Source organism: Cyrtonyx montezumae, unplaced genomic scaffold, assembly GCF_038088225.1.
Source record: "Cyrtonyx montezumae isolate F1298 unplaced genomic scaffold, pur_monq_1.0 scaffold_12, whole genome shotgun sequence".
Lineage (NCBI taxonomy): Eukaryota > Metazoa > Chordata > Aves > Galliformes > Odontophoridae > Cyrtonyx > Cyrtonyx montezumae.
In genome coordinates, this window is record NW_027071848.1 from 14,335,917 (window position 1) to 14,362,427 (window position 26,511).

General features: G+C 35.0%; 1 protein-coding gene across 3 annotated transcripts in view; it reads right to left on the reverse strand.

The window, feature by feature from the left end:
• Window positions 1–26,511, reverse strand: part of PSPC1 (paraspeckle component 1) — a 55,308-nt gene that overhangs the window by 9,854 nt on the left and 18,943 nt on the right. The window contains exons 7-9 of one of the 3 annotated variants that reach the window (XM_065730101.1): window positions 16,138–16,195; window positions 11,834–12,003; window positions 5,279–8,714 (exon numbers count right to left, since the gene is read on the reverse strand). The exons of the other annotated variants lie outside the window; for them this stretch is intronic. Of the exons in view, the coding sequence (XP_065586173.1) occupies window positions 8,529–8,714; window positions 11,834–12,003; window positions 16,138–16,195 (414 nt within the window). The 3' untranslated portion in view covers window positions 5,279–8,528. Of the gene's footprint in view, window positions 1–5,278; window positions 8,715–11,833; window positions 12,004–16,137; window positions 16,196–26,511 lie in introns of those variants that run through there. 3 annotated transcript variants of the gene reach the window in all.

Sequence of the window (26,511 nt, forward strand, 5' to 3'; positions counted from 1 at the left end):
CCACGGTGGACAGCTGCACTCTTAAGTACAATTTTTTAATGTTTCAATTTAAAAGTGATATAAGTATTTTTGTTGCATTTAGTACAACTCCAGGAGTTACAGCACTGTTTGGATCAAACATCAAGTCATTTCTGACTACATTACTGCCTTGCACACATGCTTGTGGCTAAAAACAGATTTATGCACATTCAACCTTCTTATCTTTAACATTAATTCTGAAATAGTCCCTAAGCAGAAAAAATAAATCTACATGTAGACACACAGAAAACTCTTCCAAACAATTTTTATTCTAAGCTGTCATTTTAAAAACAGTAAGAAACACCCTCACAATATCAGTTCACTCTTCTAATAAAAACACTTAAAATGACTTGATACTTTTTCCCACATGCAACAGGAGGCGTATTTTGCAAACAACAAGCAAACACAAAAAGCAAGCTTAGCAAGAAAAAACACTTCTAAACAACAGTAGCATAAGAGTAAACAAATGCTCTAGTACCCACCTCCATGCACTTTTGCATTCAGCTGTGTGAATACAAGATGGGATGGTACACAAGTGTGATGCAAGAATTAACAAAGCTGAACATGCATTAAGTGGTATTGCAAAAAACTACAAAAAAGCATAACATGGAACAATCAACAGGCACATATACTAAACAGCTCTAATCTCAACTGCCAAGTTGACAGTTTTCACTTACAGACCAGCCATTAAAAGCATGACAATTATTTTAGAGATTTTATTTCAGAATTCTGAACTTCCATTTTCGAAATGTAATCATTGTATTTGTCACACACTGAGTCAGAAGTTTCTTCTGCATCATCTGGTACAGCTCTGGTTTTGAAAACTGCAGATGTGGACCTACTACCAGCTCAATGCTGTGAGTCCTAGAAGCCCAATGCTCCACGCAGAAACAGAACAGAAGATGAGCTACAATTTCTTTGTTACACTTCTCTTTCTGTGCTTTCTGGAAAAGGTTTGGATTCAGTGTTGCTTAAAACTGGAGATGCAGCTTACCTTTCATATGCTCTGCCCCTTAAAAGTGCTTACAAGACTATTTGAAACAATGCAGTGCTATTGCATCAAAGAATGAAGAATGTATCTAAAAGACAGTATTTCCCATCTTGGTAACTGCAATTCAACGTTTAAAAAAAATACATATGAATAGGTTTGCTTTGACAAAGCAACCACAAGTATCATCTTTCATGGAGAAAGAACTAACAACACTATTTTCCATCTTTTATTGATTTGCATACAGCCATAAAAACTGCAGAAAGTGGACAGATCATATAGAATTTGGCTCAGTATTTTAGAAGTAAACCAATTCCTCATTATTCTGAACAGACACCCCTCCTAGGTCAGGTACTTAGCAATGTAAAATGCAATCTTGCCGTTCAGTGATTTGAGGCCCGAAATAACATTTCTTATCTTTCTACTCAAGTTCTTTTTCAAAGTACTGAAAAGGTATGCAGTTTCACTTAAGGAGAACATACATAAAATCACATCCTCTTTGCAGTACACAGGTACAGCACAATCTAACCCAAGTCCACAGTCATATATATAGTCCCCTCTCACTGCACTCCCCTTGTTCTCCCTTCCTCCCCCATGAAACGAGCACCATCCATAACATCCATGAGCCTTCCCTTACTCTGCTCAGAGCAGTGAGCAAGGGCACGGAGTTGCAAGGGTGGCACAAAGCAGGCAAGTAGCAAACAATTCTTCCTATCTGCAGTAATGTATTTATTCTTTTCATATGTACATAAAGACTTCAAATTTGCTCAAGATTTCTCATCAGGATACAAACATTTAAAACATTTGTAAGTAGCTTAAAAGACCATTTCCAGCTGTCAGTTCAGAGATTGTGTTCTCCAGTATCACAGTAACTGGCTTACACACTCTTCTTTCTGCGATTTTATGCTAGATCAAGTGTTTTAAGCTTAGCAACAGCATTGCAGAATGAATCTTTTTACAGTAAATAATAAAAAAGCATCTATGATGGACCTTAAAAAAAAAGCATATTAGAACACCAATGACACCAAGAGCAATCAGCTGCAAAAAGAATGTAACATACGTCTGTGGTTTCTGCATCTTTCGAGATTAATTACTCTTCCTCTTTCCTCATTTAAGCATATATGGTCATCTGAAGAGGGAAAACCATTTGGTTTTCCTCTCGAGTATTCACTGAGAATAAAATTACTTTTCCCTTTCACATAAATAAATGATTGCAATGGAATAAAAGCAAAATGTCTAATGAAAATGTCCTCATCCTGATCCATAATTCATAGTGAATTCTATTTTACTTTCCACCATATTCTGTTCGCTGCTTATCTGGCTATGATACACATTAAATTTGGATTTTCAGTGACTGAAGAAGTTAATGATCTTAAAATCAGCTGTTTAATACTTAAGAGAAACTGAGGCTCATGCAATCTATCTAGCTGCTGTACCCAGCAACAATATTAAATGCCCTACAAAAGCTCTTTAGAAGAGCAGCACAGAAGAACCACATCCAATTGGGATGACCTTCCTACAATTCACAAATAATAAAAAGCAGCCAATTATCTGTTCATTCCAGTCCTTCTCATTTTTACTGGCAAAACACTTAACTCATAGTTAAAAAAAATCCAAGAGATTAATGTAACCAGCATTTCTATCCTCCCCATTAAAAATGAGTTTGTGGGTTTCAGATAAAATTTCAAGTTTCTTTTGTACGTCTCATGTAGACATAGAATTAAATCACAATTCTCCTGTTTTTAACGTTCCTTTATTTCCCCACCCCGTTTTCCATTTACATACAAGATATCACATTTATTCCTGTCCAAATTTCTGTGCAATCTTTTTTTTTACTGAGAAATCAATGGCAAGAACAACACCTTTATTCTGACTGCGCTTCTTCCAAGTCAAGCACTTAAAATCCCACATACATTTAGCATTTAAATTCAAATTATACAGCTATGTGTTACTCTAGAGAAATGAGACATAAAAGCACACCCGTAGAACCACAAAAAACAGAGCTCGAGACAAAATAGTTCCTAACAGAGTGAAAAATCATACTGACACTTGTATGCAATAACACAGCTAAGTTCCTTTAGAATCTCATCCTCTTACTAAAGCATTTTGCCTATTTGAGGCATTACATACAAATCAGCAAGTTTTTACTCACATTTGCAGAGCAGTTTTTCCATTAACGTGGTTTGTATACAAAAAACAATTGTGAAAAGCTTTCAAAATGATTTTACCTACATTTACCCTTTATTACCATTCATTGCTAAACTTAAAATTGTCCTGAATGCTTCCTTCAATGAGAAAAAAAGGCTGCTGCTTAACTACTTTTCTGAAGAAATCCACCTAGTACCAATTTTAGAAATCAGGCTGAAGTCATTCAAAAAATACCACCAAATTTCAATTCTATTAAACAGTTTAAGGAAGCTGAAGATGGAAAAGACCCATTAAATCTATCCCACTGAGAATGAACACACACTAGGCTGGTTTTCACATGCTTTAAAAAAAACAAAAGCATTGTTTTTACGAAAAAAATTCACAGTTTATTTTGTCTGTCCTACAGTTACATTTAAGATAACTTTGTTTTATTAACTTCAGCATTTTGCAGATGACTATGAAAATAAACCCTAAATGCCTTCAACTATGATTTTAAAGATATTCTATGGGGAAGTAAACAAACAAGATTTCTTCACAACACAACCAGAGGCCAAACTGGTAGACAACCTAAGTATATTTTATGACATATTCCAAAAGGCAACAAAATACCAATCCTACAGGAAAAGTTATATATGACTAAGCATTAGAAGTGCTTATTTTCTCCTTCTATTAAGTTCTCACATTTCATCATATTAATTTTAATGAAAACAAATGTTTTAGGGATGATCCACTCTCATATAAACCAGTAATTTAACAGAGCAATGTCTGACTCCTGTGTTTTCCAAAGGCCACACTCATTGCCTCCTCACTACTGATGGCTCTGGAAGTTGGGCCCAATACTCCAGCGTGCTAGCAGCCAATGCCCTAAGGAAAACCCCAAGCCCGTCTTTTTCTTTTGGCAGCAGAGTCCCCAATTTAATAAATTCAGAGCACCTAAGAACACTGTAAAATCAATGAAACAACTTGTATTTTAAATGCTGCCTCAAGTCCCACAGTCTCAGTCTGAAGCATGAGCTAACAAGACGCTGTGGACGCAGACTGTGAGACTACAAATGAACACGTACCATCCCAAACCTCAGAAATGGCACTCAGTCCACTCACACCTATGGCTCAATGTAAACGACCTCAGTCTTTACCACTTGGCCTTCCCTTCTATCTCAACACTTCACTTGATGTATATTAATACCTGTCTTCTTAACTGAGAAGGAATTATCATCCAACTTGTTAAAAATACATATTCATTAACATGTATGCCAATGAGTTACTTCTCACAATGCAAAAAAAAACAAAAAAAAAAAGCCACCTCAAAGCATGAGAGCATGCTATTTCTTTGCTGAGTATCTAAACCAAAAACATGTAAGGCTTTTGTTGTCACTGTGACTTTTTTTTTTAATAAGGTCAGCTATTTCAGCATTTTTGATCACTGTTATCTCTAGGCAGACTGTAACTGCTTACTTATCAGCACTGCACAGAAGTTTGTGTATTTTTAATGCGGTATCTTTATTAAAAGAATCTCTAATTACTATACTATTTTTAAAGTTCTAAAGAAAATACTGAAAGGGCAAAAATTAGCTCAGTAGAAATCTGAAAATTTGAGAATATACATTAGATCAGAATGCCATTCAATCTGTGCTAGAAACTTCTATTAGATAAAGGTTAAAATAAAGCCCATGCAATACTTAGTTTGCATTGTGTCCTTGCCATTTGTCACAATCCCTTTCCTAATGAAGGTCTTCACTCTACAGTGTCATTAGGTTCAACTAGATAAAATACAGAAGTGCACAATGAAGTACCAATAGTTAGACACTTCACAGTAATTTTAATGTTTTTCTTACGAAACCAATGCAATCCAAGTATCTGAATCACCACTGAGTTTCCTAAGGTATCCATGTGCTCCATCTAATGAGCACACTGGACAAAAAAAAATACTATGAACAAATCAACTCACTACCAATCCTAATATTTTTCTGAACAGTAATAATGTTTAGTGTTTCACCAAGATTTTAAATCAACTGCTCACATAATATTTAGAGAGGAAAAACACATTAACCCACTTTGTTCACTACAACTCAGTCTGTTCTGAACGTTTAGTTCTCAACATTTAATCAAGAATAAGTTTCTTCCCCCCAATCTGGGCAGCCACCTTCTGCTGTGACGCTGTGATCACCAGCAGCTCATGAATGACAAGTAAATAAATGAGCGTGGAGTGATTTTCACTACTCCAAAATGAGCTCTGTTTTGTTCCAATAAAAACAAAAAAGCCAATAGTGTTCTATGAGGTCTCTGTGTTGTTGGTTTTGTTTGGTTTTACTTACACAGATTAAAGCTTTACTGCCTGTGTGCACTGAAACCGTATCTCATTAATATCACACATTTTACAATGAATTTACGAATAACCTAAGAACACAATATATACAAATGAAAACTAATAATCTCATCATCAGTGTCATACTCCTTCCCAAGCTTGTTTGCTCTGCCACAGATCACAGCTGTCAGGACCTCACTCTTCTTTCCAGTCAAACACACCAATGAGTTCAAAACTTAAGCATATTTGTGCACAGAAAAACTTATTAACTTCTTTTAAAGTTGATGAGGAACAAGAAAAATGAATCACTTTGAGCACATGGGCATTATCTTCAAGCAAAAACACAGCTTAGGCACATCTAGCTAGCACTTTTAACAATTTACTGACATTCCTTTTCTAAGGAAATTATGTATTTATTGTACAGCTCCAGTCACTACCATACATGGCAAAATGAAAAGCACTGCCTTCACTGCTGAGCAATATACAATCATGTTGACTGAATGGCCAGATCACACTAAGGAAACTTTCCTTAAGAGCACAATTCGGCAGGCTGTCATTAGCTACAGATCAAATTCATTACATCTTTAAATGCATCCAAATTCAACATTTCTGTATTTCTTTCTTTCTGGACTTAAAGGCTTGGTTCACAGATTAGATGATTTTCTGGAACAAGGGCAGCAGTCAGACTCACTGCTAGCATGTAGCAGTCATCCAAGTACCACAGTTTTATATTGACAGCAGCTCCCAGCTATGGAATAAAAACCAATTGAAATCAACAGTACTCTTCAAACTATCTCAGTTTGCAAAGAAACAAAACAAAAAATGCAGCACAAGTACATCGAATTCAGAACAGTCTGTGGCTGGCCAAGAAATTATGAACTACTTCTGCAGATTTGGTATTCATACTGGGCTTCTGAAACATGTTCAGATACTACAGGGATGGTGGTTTATATATCTGATGTTTATAGGAGTCAGTCAAAAGGCCCAAATGACAGCTTTCTTCTTTGAAAAAAAAGCAACAAAACTCATATACATGGTACAGGTTACATTATTTAAACCAAGTTCCTTTTTATGGTTTTGCAGTTTACAATCACCAAATAATTCACACCAATAGTATTTTTCTCAAACCCTGTTAAAAACGTCATGTTCAAAATAATATAATGAGATAGGACAGAAGTAATCTAATATTTATGCACACTAGAAAACTGTATTTTCAATGATTGCAGAACATGAAAGTAGAATGTATGCTTAAGAATTTACTCTGAACACTAGTTCACATCTATTGAACAGTAGCAATTTTCCCAAACATTCAGATTGAGGAACAGTATACTCAATAAAACTGGTTATAAGGTTTTCCTTTTTTTTTGTAAGAACGAGCACTATAACATGATACGAGTAACAAGGAGGGAACAGAGTACTTCAGAATTTGAATCTACCTTGCTATTGCATTACAAACTATAAAGATGTTGCATGCATCTAAATTAGAGCAGAAAGAAAGACAACATTAGAGACAACCGAGAAGGAAATGCTTAGTAATGCCACAAGTGAGTACCTATGTACACAGTAATATTTAAATTCCATGAAAGCAATCTCTATCTTTGACCATACAACACTGACAAGTTAAACAATATGCTTCCAAGATGCCAGTAATTTTTCCTGTTACTGTTTAACTCACTGTTTACCATCACTGCTATATTAGAACGTGACACATGCATGCTCTCTGCCACCTGCATCCCATGCTTTGAGCTACGTACATATCATACATAAATAATTAGGCACAATGTTACCTCAAATTAGTTATGAATCAATTTAGTAGCACTATTCATGCAGATAATATTCATCTTTTCTACTCGTAAAAACATGAAGCAAATAGATATAAAACAGAACACTTTCACAGGAAAAAAAGCAATAGTAACCAAAAACATCCTAGCTTTCTTGCCATTACAGGAATAGAACCAACAGGCCTTTTCCATCACCCTCCATGACTGATGAAGTTGGAATACAGCTTCCTAGCAGCTTTACTGTAAGTTCCATCTTAAGACCTGATCAGCAAAGCTAGCTTAAAATGCTGAAAATGAGTATTTTTCACATTTATTATTCAGTAAAACCATGTCAAGAATACTAATGTGCAGTCCTTCTAGAAGCATATGCATCCTCTACCTATGAACCTACGATAGTTTTAGCAGAGATCGCTTGTCTTGAATTAAACAGTTAATTGTTATAACAGATTTCATTTCAACCATTGGGGGAAATATGTACTCATATATGCCTATAGTGATACATCATACATCAGAAGGCTTTAAACAAGCTTGCACAAATGCTTCCCTCCCTTGCAATGCCAGGATACTTTAACAATCATTAGAACACATCACAACAATTTTTCTTAGATAAATTCATTCATACCATCATGAACAAAATAAACACACAGGTTTCTTTTCCAGAGGTCATTTTCCTCTCAAAGTTATTTTTTTCCAGTGATTTAAAGGACAGACACTGTGGGACTAAATTTGCAGAGGAAGACAGAGATAAAAAGACACAGTATCCTTGAGAGGATGCTTTGTATAAAACTTTATGCTCTTCAAAAGTAGAAGCAAACTTAAGCAGTTGCAATGTAATGTTCATAGTACCTACTGCAACATGCAGTTCTAGCTGAACAGATTCACTAAGTATAGAATTTTCTTGACACACAGTAGAAACCATACTAAGAATGAAAATGATGCCACTTATAATCAAACACAAAATTATTCTCACCCAGTATTTGTAATAACATTCCCAAAATCCTTCGAGTGAATTTTATATTTTATTGTAATCAGATAACCGCATGTTTTACAGCATAGTCACACATTGTATTTTGCTAGTCACAAACACATTGCCTTACACGTAATGATCTGCATCATTTCTGCTCTATACTACAAAGCCTATGACTGAATACAAAAAAGTTTTACAAAAGAAACTGTTTTAAAGACTACAGTAACAATAAAACCGTTTCGAGATAACAGCTAAAATTATAAAGGCATATCACTGTATATGTTTACTGGAATTTCTTAACAGCAAGGAATGAAGTAAGTTTTAGTATCTGCGACGCTTGTTAGGTCCTTCAAAGTTGCCCCCTGGGTTTCCTCTACCAAAGCCACCAGGTCCACCACTCACGGTACCTACACCACTCATGGGCGGCTGAGGAGTTTCGGAGCCCGTCCTACTAACCAGAGGTGAGCCCATCTGTGATGGACCTCCTTGAGGGAATCTCTCATTATGCTAAGACAAGTCCATTTGGTACACGCCAAATGAAAGTTACAACAAAAACCACAAGTGATGTTGTCAGGAAGTTCAGCAGATAGTCCAGCAGAATCAGGATCACACATAAAGGGAAGAAAGGAGCAATTCAATTAGTTATTATCAAAAAGGATCTGAAAATTAGAGACTGCTAACATTATGCTCCAACTTTGTAAAGTAAATTCTTAATTTTTTAATTAAGACAAACTCCGGTGCTGAACACAAAGCAGTACATATATTCTACGTAACAGAAGAGCGTGAACAGTAATTTTATACCCTAGTCTTCTTGTGCCTTATATACTAGCTACAATACCTCTCTACTACAGAAGTTAGAAACGTTAAGCTAGAAAAAGTTAAAACTTTTATTTCTAGAGACTGCAGGTGTACTCTTTTAATAGCAAAACAGAATTTATATATCCACCTATGTGTGGCTAAAGAGTATTTCAGTCCATACGACCTGGAGTCAGCTTTTTGTAACATACTTTAGTAACCTTTAAGTAGACTTTTAAAGTCCAGATCAAGTATGCTAGTTGTAGAATGCACAAGTTTCGTTCAAAAATAAAGTTTAACCTGAAATATGAATAAAAGATGAAAATCCAGTTAATGTTCCACATGTTTCTTAGTTCAGTACCCAACATTAATAGAGATATATGTACTCAGACTTATTTGGCTATAGCAATAAAGACTTGAAAGAAGAAAAAACATGCATCTGAATATTTATAATTCAGCATTTAAGAGTTCAAAACAGAACCACACATGAAGTATAAAACATTACCTCAGCATAAGACAAACCATTAAATGCACAGATGTATGGTACAAGCTGATTTTGAAATACTCTTCAGCCACTAAGGAAAGTTACACTTTCAGAAGAAATTCCCCTGAACACAGAACAATACAACTGCTCAGGTACAGAGTTCAAAAAGAATGTCAATTAACTACCACTTTACTTATATGCCTGAAACAAAATAATTCCTCTGAAAGTCTAACTTCAGTAATAACAGTAGGGCTCAAGAGTTCTGAAGGCACATAAATGATAAATTTATACTGGTATATACAGATAGACATTGGTATCTATATTAAATATATAAAATTTAGGTCATGGTTGTGCATATATATATGCATTATTTAGAAGTTAATATTGTATAAGAAAAAAATTACTTCAACAGCTGCATAAAGACCTGCTAATCTTCCAGATTACCCTAAAATCTGCAGTGTTAGCTAGAAGTTGTTTAAAATAATATCTTAAATGAATACAGCTTGGTAGCCATGGATATGAACTTCAACACACCTTTACCACTTCATTATTGGACAAAGAAGCAACTCTTTCCGACAAGGACAACTCTGAGCAGTTAAAGAGAAAACTACACTAATTACCTACCTACAATAAACTATGGGGGAAAAGCTATTTTTAACCATTATGTTCAAAGATAATTTAAAAGATGGTAGTAGAACAACAACATAAAAAAAAGTCTACTTAACAAAATTCAGACAAAATCAAATTAAAAAATGAAAATTATATTTCCGGTTTATAAACCATATTCTCTGTTTCTCTCAACAGAAACAAAGTCATTGTCACAGTGCTTTAGGAGACAGACCTCAGACAATCTCTGAAGTGTCTTTCCAATAGCAACACAAGTGCAAGAAGGACATACCCTTCTGTATATGCCTGTCCCCCTGATTAAAAACCTTTAAAGTACAAAATGAAAGAAAGAGCATCAAATTCATCCTTCAGTAACACACAGAAGAAAACGAAAGTTAACTGTTTTATTTTTAAATATGTATTTTATGAAGTCTGTAAATTCCCTTCCCTACATTTTCGTAACTGGAATGACTTTGTAGAAAAACAACAACTTAGAACAGATAACATCATTTACAAGTCTATGTTTTTTTACCCTCTCACCTCTTCTCAGCGCCTATATAATCACAAAAGAATGTTCCAGATGTGACTGGTAAGTAAAACAGGAGTTTCCAGTGAAAGCACCTCTGCCAATAGCATTCTTTGAAGAGCGCAAGCAGTCCCTCATCCATGTGAGAAATTATGCAACTGTTAAAATGAGCTGGTCATATGATACAAAGCCCAATCAACTCCTCTCAATGGGAAAGAACAGACTCTTCTTACATTTTGCACTTGAAATCTCATTTCCCCTTGAGGAACAAAGGATTTTGTCACAACTTCATTATATGAGTACCTCAGTCACGGACTGATACTGTTTAGAAGGCATACATAAACTACTGCTACCAAGTGCTTCAGTGTTCCAATAAAATTATAATGGAATCACTGCTGTACTTCATACTTCTTTGTAACACCACCACTAGAACATCTCAAGTATCTCAAGACGTGTATATGTGAGATCTAAAATGATATAGTTGTTTCTCTACATAAGACATTACAGCTAGGAAGTGACTGGCTATGAGACTAGAGCAAAAATAGCTAGTGCTTTAATTGCAGTCCAATGGCGTATCTGCTCTTAATAAATTAAATTCAGACGTCAGTCCTACAGTCATAGTACCCTTAGCAAATGGGCAATACTACTTTCCTGCATTGACCTGACAGTTATGCCTAGCAGCTGTTGGCAGTCTTGTTTTCCAAGCTATTACTGTCAAATTCATGCCTTTAACACCACTATAAAGGAAATATAAAGTACTAAAGTCACTTTAAAAAAAAATTGAGCAGTTTACACAAAGATATCTTCACACTATGCATAGCTTCCAACATTTTGAAAACAAAGCTAGTACACAATCTAAACAGCAGAAGCCTAAGATCACAGATTACTCCGATACATGGCTCCTTCTACACTTCTAACTTCCTGTTGCCAGCATTTTTCAGGACATGGTAAGCAATCTAACCTCTATATTAAAAGTGTGGGTACTGATCAAAGAACTTCCTCCTCTCCTGAAGAAAGAGGAAATTTCCTAATTCTCTTCTAATACTAAAGATTTTCCTTCTGCATTGTAATTTGCTTAAGTGAATGAGTCTTATCAATTACTTTTAACAAACTTAAAGCATTTAACGTGGTCTTAGTGTGAAAATATCTTTGGTAACAAAAATGCGTCATGAGTCATGACAGCTATTCAAAGTAATTAAATTTGTGATACGTTACCACTGTTCCATTATCTGGCATCATTGGTGTTCCCATATTTGCAGCTCCTTCTGGTCCCATGGAAGGACCAGGACCCATTGCAGGGCCAGGCAAAGTTCCTCTGTTGTTCATATTCATACCCATCATTGGAGGAGGGCCTTGGTTACCAGCAGGTGCTGGGCTAAACGCATCTATGCAAAACAATCTATACTTAGAGCTGTCCTATCTGAATTTTACAAAAAATAAACAAACAATTCACAATATTTAAAAGTCAAATGTACAAGACTTCCAATATGTGAAATATAAAAAATACATTCTTTGGGACTGTACATTTATCTCAATCATCTGCTTTTAAACAGATTTTGTATTACATCATCTGCCTTCTGTGGCTGAAAGTCTGAACTTTGCAGCTAAATATATTTGTACTGTTTCCATGCAGAAAATGAAGCGTATACACAGTATGTATATGCACTCTACAATTAGAAAAAAATCTCAAATGATTTTGCAGTAACTGACAGCTGTAAGGCAACCTGGCTCTTTAAGAATTATTGTATTAAATACAGATTTGCAAAGACTGTTCTGTTAGCATTAATGCTAATTGTTTATGCTAATATACTGCAACAGCATATAAAACCAATATAAATGATGCTACCCAACTTCATAATGAGTTATCTGTAACATGATAAAAAGAAATACAGCATTTAAATGTATTTTAGTAGTAAAAATAGGGAAAAAAAAAGAAATTTTGTTGGTGTTTAAAAGTTTCAGATGAAAATTCCTCCAAACTGATTCACACAGCTAAGAACTTCTTTCAAAGATTATTTAGCTATAAATTGAGTTAGGAAACACCACTCTGCCAGAATCCACTTTTGTTGTGATAAAGTCTGATTATATAAATAATTTCTATCTGCTATTAAGACATCATCAACTCAGATTTGTGGTGATGCAACCCTTTTTTTCCCCCCACAATAAAGCACACTATTCAACCAAAAGCCTGCATCCAAAATTTCACTATAGAACAAAACACGTCTCTGGAATCTAGCATATATTTAAAGTCCTGGCAATACACAAGGGAAATGAACAAAAAAAAAGTCAAGATGTCAAGACATGTTTCCAGACTAAAATATGTCACTTTTACTTCAACAGATCAATTTCTTACCTCTGATAACTTCAGTAATTAATATACATGTCCATCATCATATGCAGATCATTTAATGCAAATATGGTACTCTGATTTTCTACATGTATGTAAAACTGCATACTTATTGTCAGTACTGAGCAACCATCCATCTCAGCAGTCAGTGACATCACTACATCAAGATACTACTGCTAAGACTTTAGAGTAAGGCAACTGCAAGCTGCTTAGGAAAAACAATCTCAGCAACACAGCAGTATATAGAAGGTTATTAGAAGCAACACTGAAAAATTGTTTAAAAAAGCAGTACTTTCCTGAGCTTCGTGCTGATACTTCAGAATTTCTACAACACGAAGTCAAAATAAAGACATGTATATTGTTGGACTAGATGATCATGTAGGTCCTTTCCAACCTAATATATCTATGAATCTATAACTTGGATACTTCTTAACAACCCACAGACTTATCAGTTCATTTAGCAAGTAAAAGACAGTGCCGTAATCCAAGAGGAATTATAGCTGAATATGTCATAACTGTTCTCCAATGTCAATCATTTGAGAATTAAACACGGAATGAAAAGGAGGAATCTAAAGTGACAAAGTAAGTGCAAACCTCTATTTTTAATAAAGGCTACCAATACCCTGTATGATTGTAATGATGGCAGAGCTTAGTGCTCATAGTACAACTAAAATCAATCACTGCGTAACAACCTGTTATAGTTTGCTCACCAGAATGCTCAGTAAGCTCAGGCAGCCTGCCACACATACATGTATTGCTCACTTATTCTTCAAATGCAACAAGTTCTTATCCTACACAGTCACTGTTCTCAGAGATTTTCACGAACCATGTGGTACTGAAGGTCATGGTTTAGTGGGCATGGGTGGCTGGTTGAGGGCTGGAATAGATGGGTCTTAGTGGTCTTTTCCAACCCTAACAATGCCATGGTTCTATACCACACAAACACAGGCATACTTCCTCCAAGGTAACTCATACTAGAAAGCCTCCCTCTACTATTAAGCCAGTTTCAGGCAGCTATGCTAGAAGGAAGGCACCTGGGGAACGCAACAGTATTAGCTCAGAAAAGCTCTCTAGCAGACCTTAAGAGCCAATCACTTAACTGCTAATTCTTTTCAGAGGTACATTAATGTTAGCAGTTTATTCATTGGACAAGCTATAGAAACAGACAAAAAGCAGTCTATCAAGTTCATGCCACAGCAGAGACTAATAAACACCTCTGAGCCATCCACAGGGCTGAAAAAAAAATATTCCTTGTGTCAAGTTCTGGCACAGCAGGCAATAAATCAATAAAACTTATCAATACAGATGATACAGAATGACAGTTTGCGTCAATTCTGAATCAATACAGAATGACGATTTTTCCCAGCTTAGGAGAAAATTTATTAGCTGCATCTAGCATTGCAGTTACAGTTAGGTGCTATGATATGGTATTACAGAGTCTTTCAGAATACAGAATTTTACTTAAGATTATACAGAAAATGAATGGTTCTGTAAATGTTAGTCTAACACCAGTTACAGCCATCTCAGAGGTGTCTAGCTTTCAAATACTGCTATCGTGTAGGTTTTCCATTACTGAAGGTACTTCAGTTCCCCATATCATGAAGTCACAAGTGGCACATGTAAAGGCAGTTAAAAAATTACAACTCCAGCAGAAATGTTGTGAGAAAATACACTAACATCAGTAATTAAAGGTCTAATGTTTAAATTTTTGTGGGTTTTTTGTTTTTTCTTTGTTCATTTTTTCCCTCTCTCATAAATTACTTTTGAGGTTTCTGTTTTTTAAGTGATGGTACTGTTTATGGCCTGGGGGAATAAGAAAAAAAAAATCTCTGCAAGGAGTTAATCTAAGATTCAGATACTATGGAGACAAACACTATTTTTATCTATTCAGAATATTTTTCCCATTATAAAATTGGGTTTAGCTGTTACAATAGCTTATTTCGAAACTACACATTTATTCCTAGAAGTTTGCTTTTTGTATTTTTTTTAATCAAATTTTAAATCTACAAACATAAAGCCTACAAAGGAAGACAATGATGGATATCAAAACCTGGAAAGCGAAAGGTTATGAACTGAGAGCTAAATATATATAAAAAGCTTATCCTGTGGACCTTGCTACCAGCACGAGCAGTTTCTACAATATCAATACTTACAAAGGCCCTTAACTGAAATTTTTGAGTACACTAAAATAATAAGCAGAATTTTAACTATGAAATTAAAAAATATCAATTATGCTTCAGATCACTATTTCAAAATAACTTGATCTTTACAATGTCTTCCTTTGGATTTATTTCTTAAGTTCATCTTCTGCAAATGATAAAGCCTGCTTCTATTTTGCAGTTATAAATGTTCCAGTGAATGCAAGTGGTGAATAATGTATTTTAAAAATGGAGACTGAGTACATTCATCTTTTAATCAATTCATACTACTCTTGAGTTAAGCCACAGTATTCAGTTTTGCATACACTTTCAAATTTGAAATAGAAATACATAAAAAAAATACTGATTAAGGCTATCATTTTAGGTTAATTTTAATCAGGAAGTTTCCTAAAGATATTTTAAAAGAAATATTCTATGTTTCAGTCTTGTTTAAAAGCAGATATTTGGTTAAGTAATACTTCAAACAGTTTCAAGTATGCATGTACAAGGCAAATACTAATTTTAAGACAGTACTCTTCTAAACTTCAAAGTTTTTAGTAGTGACAAGTTTAAGTCACAAAAGTAAACTGAGATTTCTAGCAAATACAGAACTGCAGTAAAATTACAGGATACTTATTAAACTTACATCAAGAACTGCTATCTTTAGTACTAAATCATTTTACTGCATACACTTACAGTTCCAATTTCTCTGATCAGGTACCTCCCAAAGAACACCAATCACTTTCAAGACAGAAAATTCCTGTCTCACAATACAAAATTTCTAACATCATTACCTTTCCTTGCCTCTTGATGTCTCTCATCTTGCACATAGCTTTTTTCTTCCACAGATATTTAATTGGAAATAAAAAAAACATCTGTTTGTAAGGAAACCATATTTTTTCCCCCTATTTCCCAATACTGTTTGCTCCATTTTACCAGTTGTTGCCACTAATGAATTATGCTTGAGTAACATGTACAGTCCCAAAGAAAAAGAAATTTTACATTACAGAAGCCTTTTTCCTTCAGATCCCTACCTCCCATGTTAATTGCTCCACGAGGACCCATATCACCCATTCTCATTTCCTGTTCTCTCTGTAAGTAAACATAATTTTCATGATCAACCTATCATTATTCAAATTTAAAACATTCCCATTTATTCAATGAAATGAAAAAATGTCAAGCTTTTAAAGTTTCTGTTAATTAAAAAAAATGTACATGGGATAGAGTTAAATATATTCCTCTACTTGTATAGAATCAAACTTAAAGTTCAACTTCACAATGCAGAACAATTGTTCCATAACACTAAAGGTTAAATATCACAAGTTTCACTCATCAGATATAATCTTCAATTCACAGAAAGTTAAATAATCACTGCAAATGACTCCATCTTCAGTCAAAGTTCTTCATTAATCAGCAGTATAAAATGCCAATGAAGGTCTTATTGCACTGTTGCCTAAAGGCCATTGCTCAATAATACAATTACATCTGTCTTCACAACTGAGACCAGTGTTTTTAGTGGAAACCAAGGTCTGATGTGCTACATTATGCTATACAAATTCAACCTGCCAATTCAACTTTGTTCAAATAGTTTTGACTTAACTAAGCTGTGGTACACCTTGTCTCAGTTCAGAAACTGACCATCTTTTTGAAACTAGCACGGAAACTTAGTATCAGTGCAAACCATATAGCATGCATTTAAACTGAACAGAGAAATAAATGAAACAGATTCAATCGATGCCCAGTCATCCGACATTTAAAAAGTTCTGACACTACAGATCATGGACCACATCCTGCTGTGAAACAACATGCAAAAATCATTACATCAGGGAAAATAAAGTTCACCTATGACAGTCTGCAAGAGATGCTGATATCACTGTTCCTATCAGAAAGATGAAGTAGGAATTTCACAGTTCACGAAAAACAATGCAACTTACACCAAAGAAATATATTCTCATGAAATTTCTAGAAAAATGTTAAAATATATTATTCCCACAAGTGAATACACATGCACTTTGAGAATAAATACATACAAAAAATTTACCTGATTCTAAAAATCATGCCTGTTCTGACTTACAAGTTCAGACACTTTGTAAATAGTTATATTATCCTAAACAATGGAGTCAGTCTTGCTAGAAGCCATTTTAGCCGAATATTTGCGATTTAATCATACCACTTTTACAATTTCACAAAATCATTTCACTTGCTTTGTATTTGGGATGCAAAAACATGAGGGTCTTCTATCACTGCACACTGAAAGTGGCAGTCATCAATATTTGAAAGTACAGGTAATAATACTGGACGTTGTCATACGATGCTGAAAAAAGGTTTTCAGGTCAGGAACTTCATCCCTGGGAACTCTTATTAACCTAGGAAAGGTACTTAACATTAGATTACTAGACAATTTTGAAAGGAATGAAGTTTAGTGCAGTGATGAAGAAAATAAGGCCTTATAACTAAAAGACAATGGGTTGGGTTTCCAGGTCCTGCTACAAAAGGCTGGCTGATGAACAACAAGAAGGATCTTTTCTTCTGATCCCAGAATCCACCTTACAATTCTGTTACAGAAGAACGTGCTACTACTTTGTCAGATATTTCACAGTAAATTATCCAGCATTTTCAAATAACATTACCTGCTCAATTCAGAACAGTCACATATGTAGCTGCAAAATGAGCATGCAATCTAGTTGCTAAGAGCCTGTTACTACACCTCAGCTGAGATAGAAGCAAAAAGCGTATTTCATCCCAGTGCCAATCCCTCACCCAGCATTTCAGAAAGACACCATGGCTATACGTTTCTGTGAATCAGACCTTGGATGCACAAATGCATACCTAGATGACGGACTGTGAACAAAAACTTTTTTCAGAAAAACTACTAACAGTTACAACTGAACACACAGGATTTTAATCTAATTTGGGAGGCTTCCAACTCTTGCAACATCAAATCAGGAGTGATGTCTCTGCAAGCCGTATGGGTTTTTTTTCTTATTTCCAATTTGAAACATGGCAATACAAGGCAGGGCCAAGTACAAAGGCAATCAGATAAGAACTTTCAAGTACAGAGCTACAAAATTACCACTTCTCAGAATTAAAAGTTTTTGGTTTTTTTTTCCCCTAAGATAGAAGCATTGTCAAGCTCCATAATACACACTACACTTCCTCTATCCAATAAGCTATTTCTTTTTCTTGAATGTGAAATCCTACAAGTCTTAGGTTACCAGTCAGTAAAACAGAAGAGGCATTAAGCAGTTAACACAAATTTAAAACATTTAAAGTAAATCCCCTATCAAGAAAAAACACTCAACATTAACTGACAGCATGTATCATGAAAGTGATTAAATGTTTGACATATTAAACATAAAAACTTATACTTACTTAATTTACCAAAGCTTTTTCTTGAGGGAAGCCAGTTAAATACAGTCCTACTCCACAAAATTTGTGAACTGACAAGATTTTTACTATTATTACTATTTTTAAGTATGAAAGGAGTACAGATAAATCAGGTTGACTATCCCGTTCCTATCATCTGACTGAAACTCCGCACAGAAATGAATACCAACAGGTAGTTCTGGCAGAGCAGCTGAACTGCTGCTGGCTAACATTGTTGAACATAAGGATAACGAGGTCACCTTCTAAGGGCTTCTTTTAATCACTATGTGAGGACCCATTCTCCTGTTGAGTAGCAGCTTGCTTAGGGCCCCCTGAAGCCACCCCTAACCACTCATTACAGGGTGGTAAAACTGAGCAGTGAGAACATTCAATTCTACCAGCAAAATACACAGGCAAGCTGTTAAGAACCTCTGAAGTCAGCTGGTACCTGAAAAACAACTTAAACTGCAAGAGAACAAGAAAAAACAATGATAGGCAGTTACAAGGGAGACAAAAAAAAAAAGCTCTAAGACAACAGATGAGTAGTAATGTGTAACAATTTTCGAGAAGCTCCTTTTTCAAAAAAACAACAGGAAGCAAGCAATGAATAAAGTCCTATTTTCAAATTATAATTCTTTCTACAAGTCAAAAGAAAGTTTTCCAGTCCTGTCGCATGATTTTCATAAGATATTTCACAACTCACTAATGCAAATAAATCTAAAAAGGATCTGATTGATTGGAGTACTTTGCTTTTAGAAAAACTTTAAATGACAACAATAGCACTATGCTTGCTAATTACTCCAGGTGCAAGCATTAAAAACTTTATTTCTTCATATTTCCAACTCCTAAGGTTAACTGTAGAAATCAGATCTAGAAAATAATAATGAATACTGTTCTCAAATTGCATATATAGGGTATTTAATATAGTAGAGATTCTCCCTGTTTCAAATATTACGATATTTCTTGAGCACTGCACCTCCATCACACACGATGTCCTTGCACCCTAATCAACAACTGACAAAAGTTGGATGTATACTGGAAGTTGCCAAGATAATTCTTCAGGTTTTTAAAATATATTTGTATATTCTTATGAAGTCTATGAAACCGTGAAGTTCCCATTAGTTTTCAAAAGACAGTTGAGATGAGATACAGGAGACCATACCAGATATAATTACTTTCTCACATTGAATACAATTAGTTATAAAACTTGGGTTTTGGTTTTTGGTTTTGTTTTGTTTTTATACTAACAAACTACTTTTTTTTTTCCTGGAAACACACCTTGCAATTGTGGTAATTAAAGAAACTACAGATTTCTGTCTTCAAGTGATCTTCATTGTACCAAAACAGCCAAAAACTTATGGAATGGAATGTATATGGTTGAGTATTTTACCAGAGCAAAAAGCAAGATTCCAACATAAATATCAAAACAGATCATACACTTTTTCTTCAAGTGTCAGTGGCCAGAAGCTTCACAATTCATACAGAACTACTCACCCTTCAGCTAAGGAATGGTCACCAAAACAATAAGGCACAGCAATGCCTTATAAAAAACAAAACACTTACCCCATCAATTCAGGTTTGAATAAAAAGAAACATACGCAGAACTTGGTTAACTGTTATAACAAAATATGATTCACACAAACCTTCATACTTTTATGTTTTCAATGAACTCAACTCCCTTACAGACCTCACAGTTGACTAATTGGGTAAGACATCTCTCAACCTTAGTGTAAATCGTATATATACACTATATATAAATACTTTCTTCTAAAGTTCCTTTTTTCTTCCACTAAATTCTGTCTAATTTAAAAGAAAAAAACCCTCTACAGCAAACTCAAGTAATTTTGGTGTCATCTTCCTTAATCCTCACACAAGATCATTTATGCAAAGCCATGTATATTTTAAATATGAACTAGTTAACATCACTGATTAGGCACACAAAAATAATTGGGATCTTCTGACCACACATTGTAAACCCATTCCTTATAATATTCGGCCATTTTCATCCAGTGTCTCCAATTTACAGCTCACTAAGTTTATGCTGCCAATGAAGAGCTGAAGAAAAGCCTTCTGCCTACCGACTTCTCACGCGCTTTCAAACATCTTATATTTTTCCATCAAAATCTATACATAAGATCCAGAAAATGTCAATATCACAAAATATTTCGCTTTATATATAAATACCAATCTTATTTCAAAATGCAAGATCTCCTTGTAATGCTGAGCAATGTTACTTAAGGCAAGGCTGAATGTGGCTCTGGGCAGTCTGCTCTAGAGGTTGCCAACCCGGCCCACTGCAAGGGGTTGAAACTAGATGATCTTTGAGGTCCTTTCCAACCCAGGCCATTCTATGATTCTGTGATTAAATCCAGAGCTACTCATTCCTCTGAGGATCTTGTTCAGCCCAATCAATAATTCTATGAATGACAGGTCACACACAGGAAAGTATTTTAAAAAAAAATTCCCTTCCATCATGTAGAATTAGTTATACAAATACATTAAACTAGATAAAGTAAACATAGCCTCAAAACATACATTATATAGAAATGGTTTCATAAAATCAGGTTTAGTAAGTTAAGTTTGACTTGGTCTTTGCAGAAAAACACCACAACAATGCTAGAGCAGACAATTTCTTCCTCAATGATTTAAGTAATGGAGTTGACAAATAACTCATTAAAATAAATGATTAAAAGAATCTATGCTACAAGAACCTTATCAGTAAAAAAAAACAGTAATAAATGTTGCATGAAGTATATGCAAATATATATTTCAGTAAATGCTACAGAAGTTGGAAAAGCATTCCTATTTAAAGAAAAAATTATGATTTTGCTGTTTACAAAAACAATTACCATTTCCCTGAAAAAAAAAAAGATGCATTATTAGTCCAGCACACTCAGCTCACTGAGGGTACGTTCTCAACACCTGAACACCACAGAATGAAAAAGTACTTAAAGCAAAAAGTATTTTCTAAGATGAAGCTGATCCCTAAGAAACAAGTTTTAAAATTGTTTCCCAGTTAAATATCAGACAGATTAATTCATCACCGAATTTATTACTAAACATGCAAGACAGCTAACATAGCATCATGTTATCAGCCTTAACATAAACATTTCATACAGAATTAACAAGTGAAGAGGACAGCACTTAATCACACAACTTCACTAAGTACTGTATCATCTAACACACACTGATAGACTGTAGACAAAAATGGCAGGAGGGAGAGATCACACACACCTGTTACAAACTCATAAGAAAGTGCATTAAAGAAGTCATATTATTGTAAAATTTCATTTTAATTAGTTATTTCTGATCTCTGCAAGATGGAAGAAATTTAATGTCTTCCTCTGTCAAAGTAGCATGATCTTTGTTAAGGTCTTCACTTTGCTTAGCTTCTACTTACCAAAGTATGCAATTTGGTTTTTGGCAGAACAAACAGCATTAAATAACTCTGACCCTCCCAGCGTGCTTTGTTTTGCAAAGTCATTCGCCTACAGCTAGATTCAAAGTAGAATCCAAGTCTAATTTCAATGTACTGTTGAGTGACATGAAGTCTACACTGACAGCTCCAGAAAAGAAAACAGTTCAATTGGACTGTCCTCCACTTCATCAAGGCATTTGGGGGTCAACTCACTCCTTAAATAATTACATTTAAGAATTCCCTAAAATAAACCACAATTCAGTAAAGAGGACACAGCCACTATTTTTTCCACCTAGTGAATAAGGGAAAGGCTCTGAATGTAACCTACCCAGACTTTAACAAAGCCTTTGATTCTGTCACCCACTGTATTCTGGAGAAGATCATGGCTTGGATAGATACACTCCCCACTAGGTAAAGAACCAGCTGGATGGCTGGGTCCAGATTGTGGAGGTGAACAGAGCTAAATCCTGCTGGTGACCACTCATGAACAGTATTCCCCAGGGGTCAGTCCTACGGCCAGTTCTTTCTTGTCTTTATTGAGGAACCTGACAAAAGGATTTATAGTATCATCAGTAAGTTTGGAGGGGAAACCAAGCTGGAAAGAATTTTTGATGTGCCCAAGGGTAGGAAAACTCTACAGATGGATCCAGATAGGCTGAAGCCAATTGTATGAGTTTCAACAAGACTAAGCACAGGGTTCTGCACTGTTATCACAACACCACCAGGCCTGGGGCAGCGTCTCCAAAGGCTGTGCAGACAAGCTAGTAGTGTTAGCTGACATGAGTTAGCAGTGTGCCCAGGTGGCAGAGAAGACCCAGGGCATTCTGGCTTGTATTCACAATACTGCAGCCAGCAGGAGCAGGGAGGGGATGGTACCTCTGTACGCAGCTCTAGTGACGCCACACCTCGAGTGCTGTGTTCAGTTTTGGGCCCCTCACTGCAAGACACTGAGGCCCTGGAGCGTGTTCAGAGAAGGGCAATGAAGCTGTGAAGGGTCTGGAGCACAAATCTGGTGGGGAGCAGCTGAGGGAACTGAGATTGTTCAGACTGGAGAAGCAGCAGAGAGAGACATTACTGCTCTCTACAACTCCACGAAAGGAGATCGTGGGGGCCAGCCCCTTCTCCCACATAACAGTGATAAGAGGAAATGACCTCAACTTGCACTAGAGGAGATTCAGGTTAAATATCAGGAAAAATTTATTCTCTGCAAGAGTAGTTAGGTATGAGAACACGCTGCCTAGGGAGGTGGTGGAGTCACCATCTTGACCAAGAATTTCAAGAAGAAGGTAGATGAGGCCCCGAAGGACATGGCTTAGTGGGCATGGTGCTAATGGGTTGACAGTTGGACCGGATGACCTCAGAGGTTTTTCCAACTTTAATAATTCAATAATTCTATGATTCTAGTGAATTGTTTTTAAATTAACAGTCTTTGAAAAGTTGCACAATTATTCTGTCAATTTATCTACTGAACATGTTCAACACTGGTGTAAAAGTGGAGGTGGTTAAGAGGGTATGGTTGGGTTGATGGTTGGACTATATGATCTTTTCCAACCTTAATGATTCATTTAAAAGTTCCCTCAAATTTGTAAGCACCAAGGAACACTTAAAGATCCTGTAAATGGACACATCCCTACTAAAAACTATTACAACAATCTCATTTTTCATGTTAACACTCAGAGACTGCCACCTATAGCAGCATCAGCCTTATTAATGCAATCTGTTAAGCATTGTGTTTTCTTGCATATTTTCACCACATTCTATCCAATCTCAAATTTATTTGCTTCAAGCAACTGTAAGACTAGCTTCAACATGACTTGCAAGATTGTTTACCTCAAAATCTAACCTAAAGCACACCCAAAAATATGTAATAACAGTAAGTATTAATATTAACCAATATTTTTCTCTTATTTTCCAAACATGTCTGCTATTTATAAGATGCAGCAGTTCACATGTTGTTCTTTTATTTTATTTATAATGCAGAAGAGACAATATTTTAATCTTCTAGTTTTTACTTACATTTCAGGTGTCTCTCATTTTCTCATGATTCTGTTTAAGTCCAAACTTTTCTAGTTAATTTCATCTCTAAGAGAGTAAACCTGTGTCATCTTACAGAACATAAGCGTATCCTTAATCAAAATTAAAACTAAAACATATATCTTTTATAAAATATGGATGAAAATACTGTGACAAAAATAGGAAAGGTTTCTGTTTTTCACAATAACCAGGAACCCCTGAACACTCCACTGCTCATCAACCTCCATTCTGCACACTAGGTGTGCTACACAACAAGTGTTATTCAGCTACTACTTCAGAATTAATGAAAGGAAAACTTGTACAAAAAATACTGATGGAAGAAGTCAACTTAAGAGCTGAGATTCTTTCAAGAAAGCATCAGCTGAAAACAGCAAATACCACAGAGTGGAACATGTATACAGTAGAGTAACTGCAGTAAATTAAAACTTTAGAAAATGTCAAAAAAAATGATTAAAACATAATCAGGAAAACAAACCAAAATATCTGCGACTCTGGAAAGGAAGTAGGAATTTTCTCACTGATGTTATGAGAAGCAGAAAATAATCACAGTGCTGAACTTCATGGAATATGGCAAATGAAGTAGAAATGAACTTCAAAGTAGAAAAAACATGAATAGTCATTATTGGTTTTTTTTAAACACATCATCTGATCCAGAAAAAAGTAATAAAAAGGTCTTTGTTTCTATTTAAAACATTTATGAATAAATAATTTTGAATTATTGTAAAGACTACTGATGATTCAGATTCCAATTCTGATCAAAGATTCACCCATCTTTAGTATTAAATAGTGGTCACTACTATTAAAGAAGTTGCCTGCATTTCTATTGAAGACATTTTTGAATGTCATTATCTAGTGACCTCCCATACTAAGCATGAGAATGTTGTCTTCTGAATCTTTTAATTTTTTTCTTGTAATTACTTGAATAATAAATACTAATAAATAAAAGCACTAATAAATAATGTTCATTTTAAAAATTGTGGGTTTATTTTTGTTTTGATGTTTTATCACCTGAGCTACTGCAACTTTGTTCATACCTTCAGACTACTGTATTATATGCTAAAAATTCAAAACGCTCCATACTGACATAGAGTCATTTCTGCTTGTTTTAGTTATTTGCTGCTTCTCTGCATGTGTTTGTTATATTTAAAAACACTGCAATGACATATAGTTATTTCCCACGTTCCCACCACACTCACCACCATTTGTTATACAACAAAATAATGCATATGCAACAACACAGAATAAAAAGGCATGGTAACTGTAGTTCCTCACTTTCTCAAAACCTGTAGAAAATGTAATTCAGCAGACAAAGTGATATAAACAAATGGCAAAACATGGCACCAAACAAACAACATATAATCCAAAATGACTAAGAACAAAATTCACTTAATTACATGCTTCAGTCAATCACCATCACCTCCACCTATTCAGCTAAAGGAAAAGCTTACCAAGCCCCTTTACTGTCTGTGGCTAAAGAGATAAAACACATAAGGCATAAATGCAAGATTTTCTCAGATGCCATCACTGGGAGCAATTTGAAAGCAAACAGGAATAGAAGTGTTCTGTCAGAACTGGTCCTTAATCCAAAAACACTCACAAAGAAGGTAAACTTGTGCTTCTCCAATATTTAAAGGTAAAATTCAGGAATACTTTACACAAGACAAAACATGCATGAAGAAGGTAATGGCTAACAGCTTTGGAAATTCTTTAAGGAGAAGGCATATATTCATATATTAACTCCTGATTGTTACTTCCTCACTACAACATTCTGTCAATTAACCTGGATGCAGACTAGTTATGTACCACCTGGGATCCACTGAACTAGTACCTAAACACACTTCCCCTATTTCCTTCATTTGTTAAATGACAACGAAAAACATGAAATATATTTCAACTTCTGAACGTTATACATTTTTTTCATTTGTAATTATTTTAAGGCACTTACTTGTTTACTTACCTGTAAAACTGTTTCTGAAAGTAATATTTAGCATATGTCCCAGTTCACAAATGCTATGTGTAATCACTTCGCAGTATAGTCAAAGCATATTAGCTAAGATATAGATTAGATATAAGTTGGCCTTATGTCTTCATTTTAGCCAAAATAACTGCACTACAGTAGGTAAATATCAAAATAGATTACGACACAGTCATGAAAATATGGAAGAAACTTAACTTTCTTTACAAGTTCCACTTAAGTATTCCACAATTCACCTCGGCAGGTGTAGAGTTAAAGGGCTGTCTAATCAGTAACCAAGTCTGGATTAACTGTATCATCATGGAGAAATAAACTAAACATTTAACTGAAAATTGTGTCTGAAAACAGTGTTACATTTTAGTTGTTATTGCAAATCTAACAAACCTACATGAATTATCATAGCAAATGGCTCAAAATGTTTTTGAATGTCTCAAAATTATGTTTCTCGCCAATGTTAAGATGAATTCAGAGATTAAGTGGAAGTGGTCAATTACTACTTAAAAAATAACCAGCCGAGAATAAAGCTGCATTGTTAAGCATGTTTATGCAAAAACAATTCTTTAAATTTCAGTGTCAAATATAACATTACAAAATCACCAAGAGTAACTTTTACAG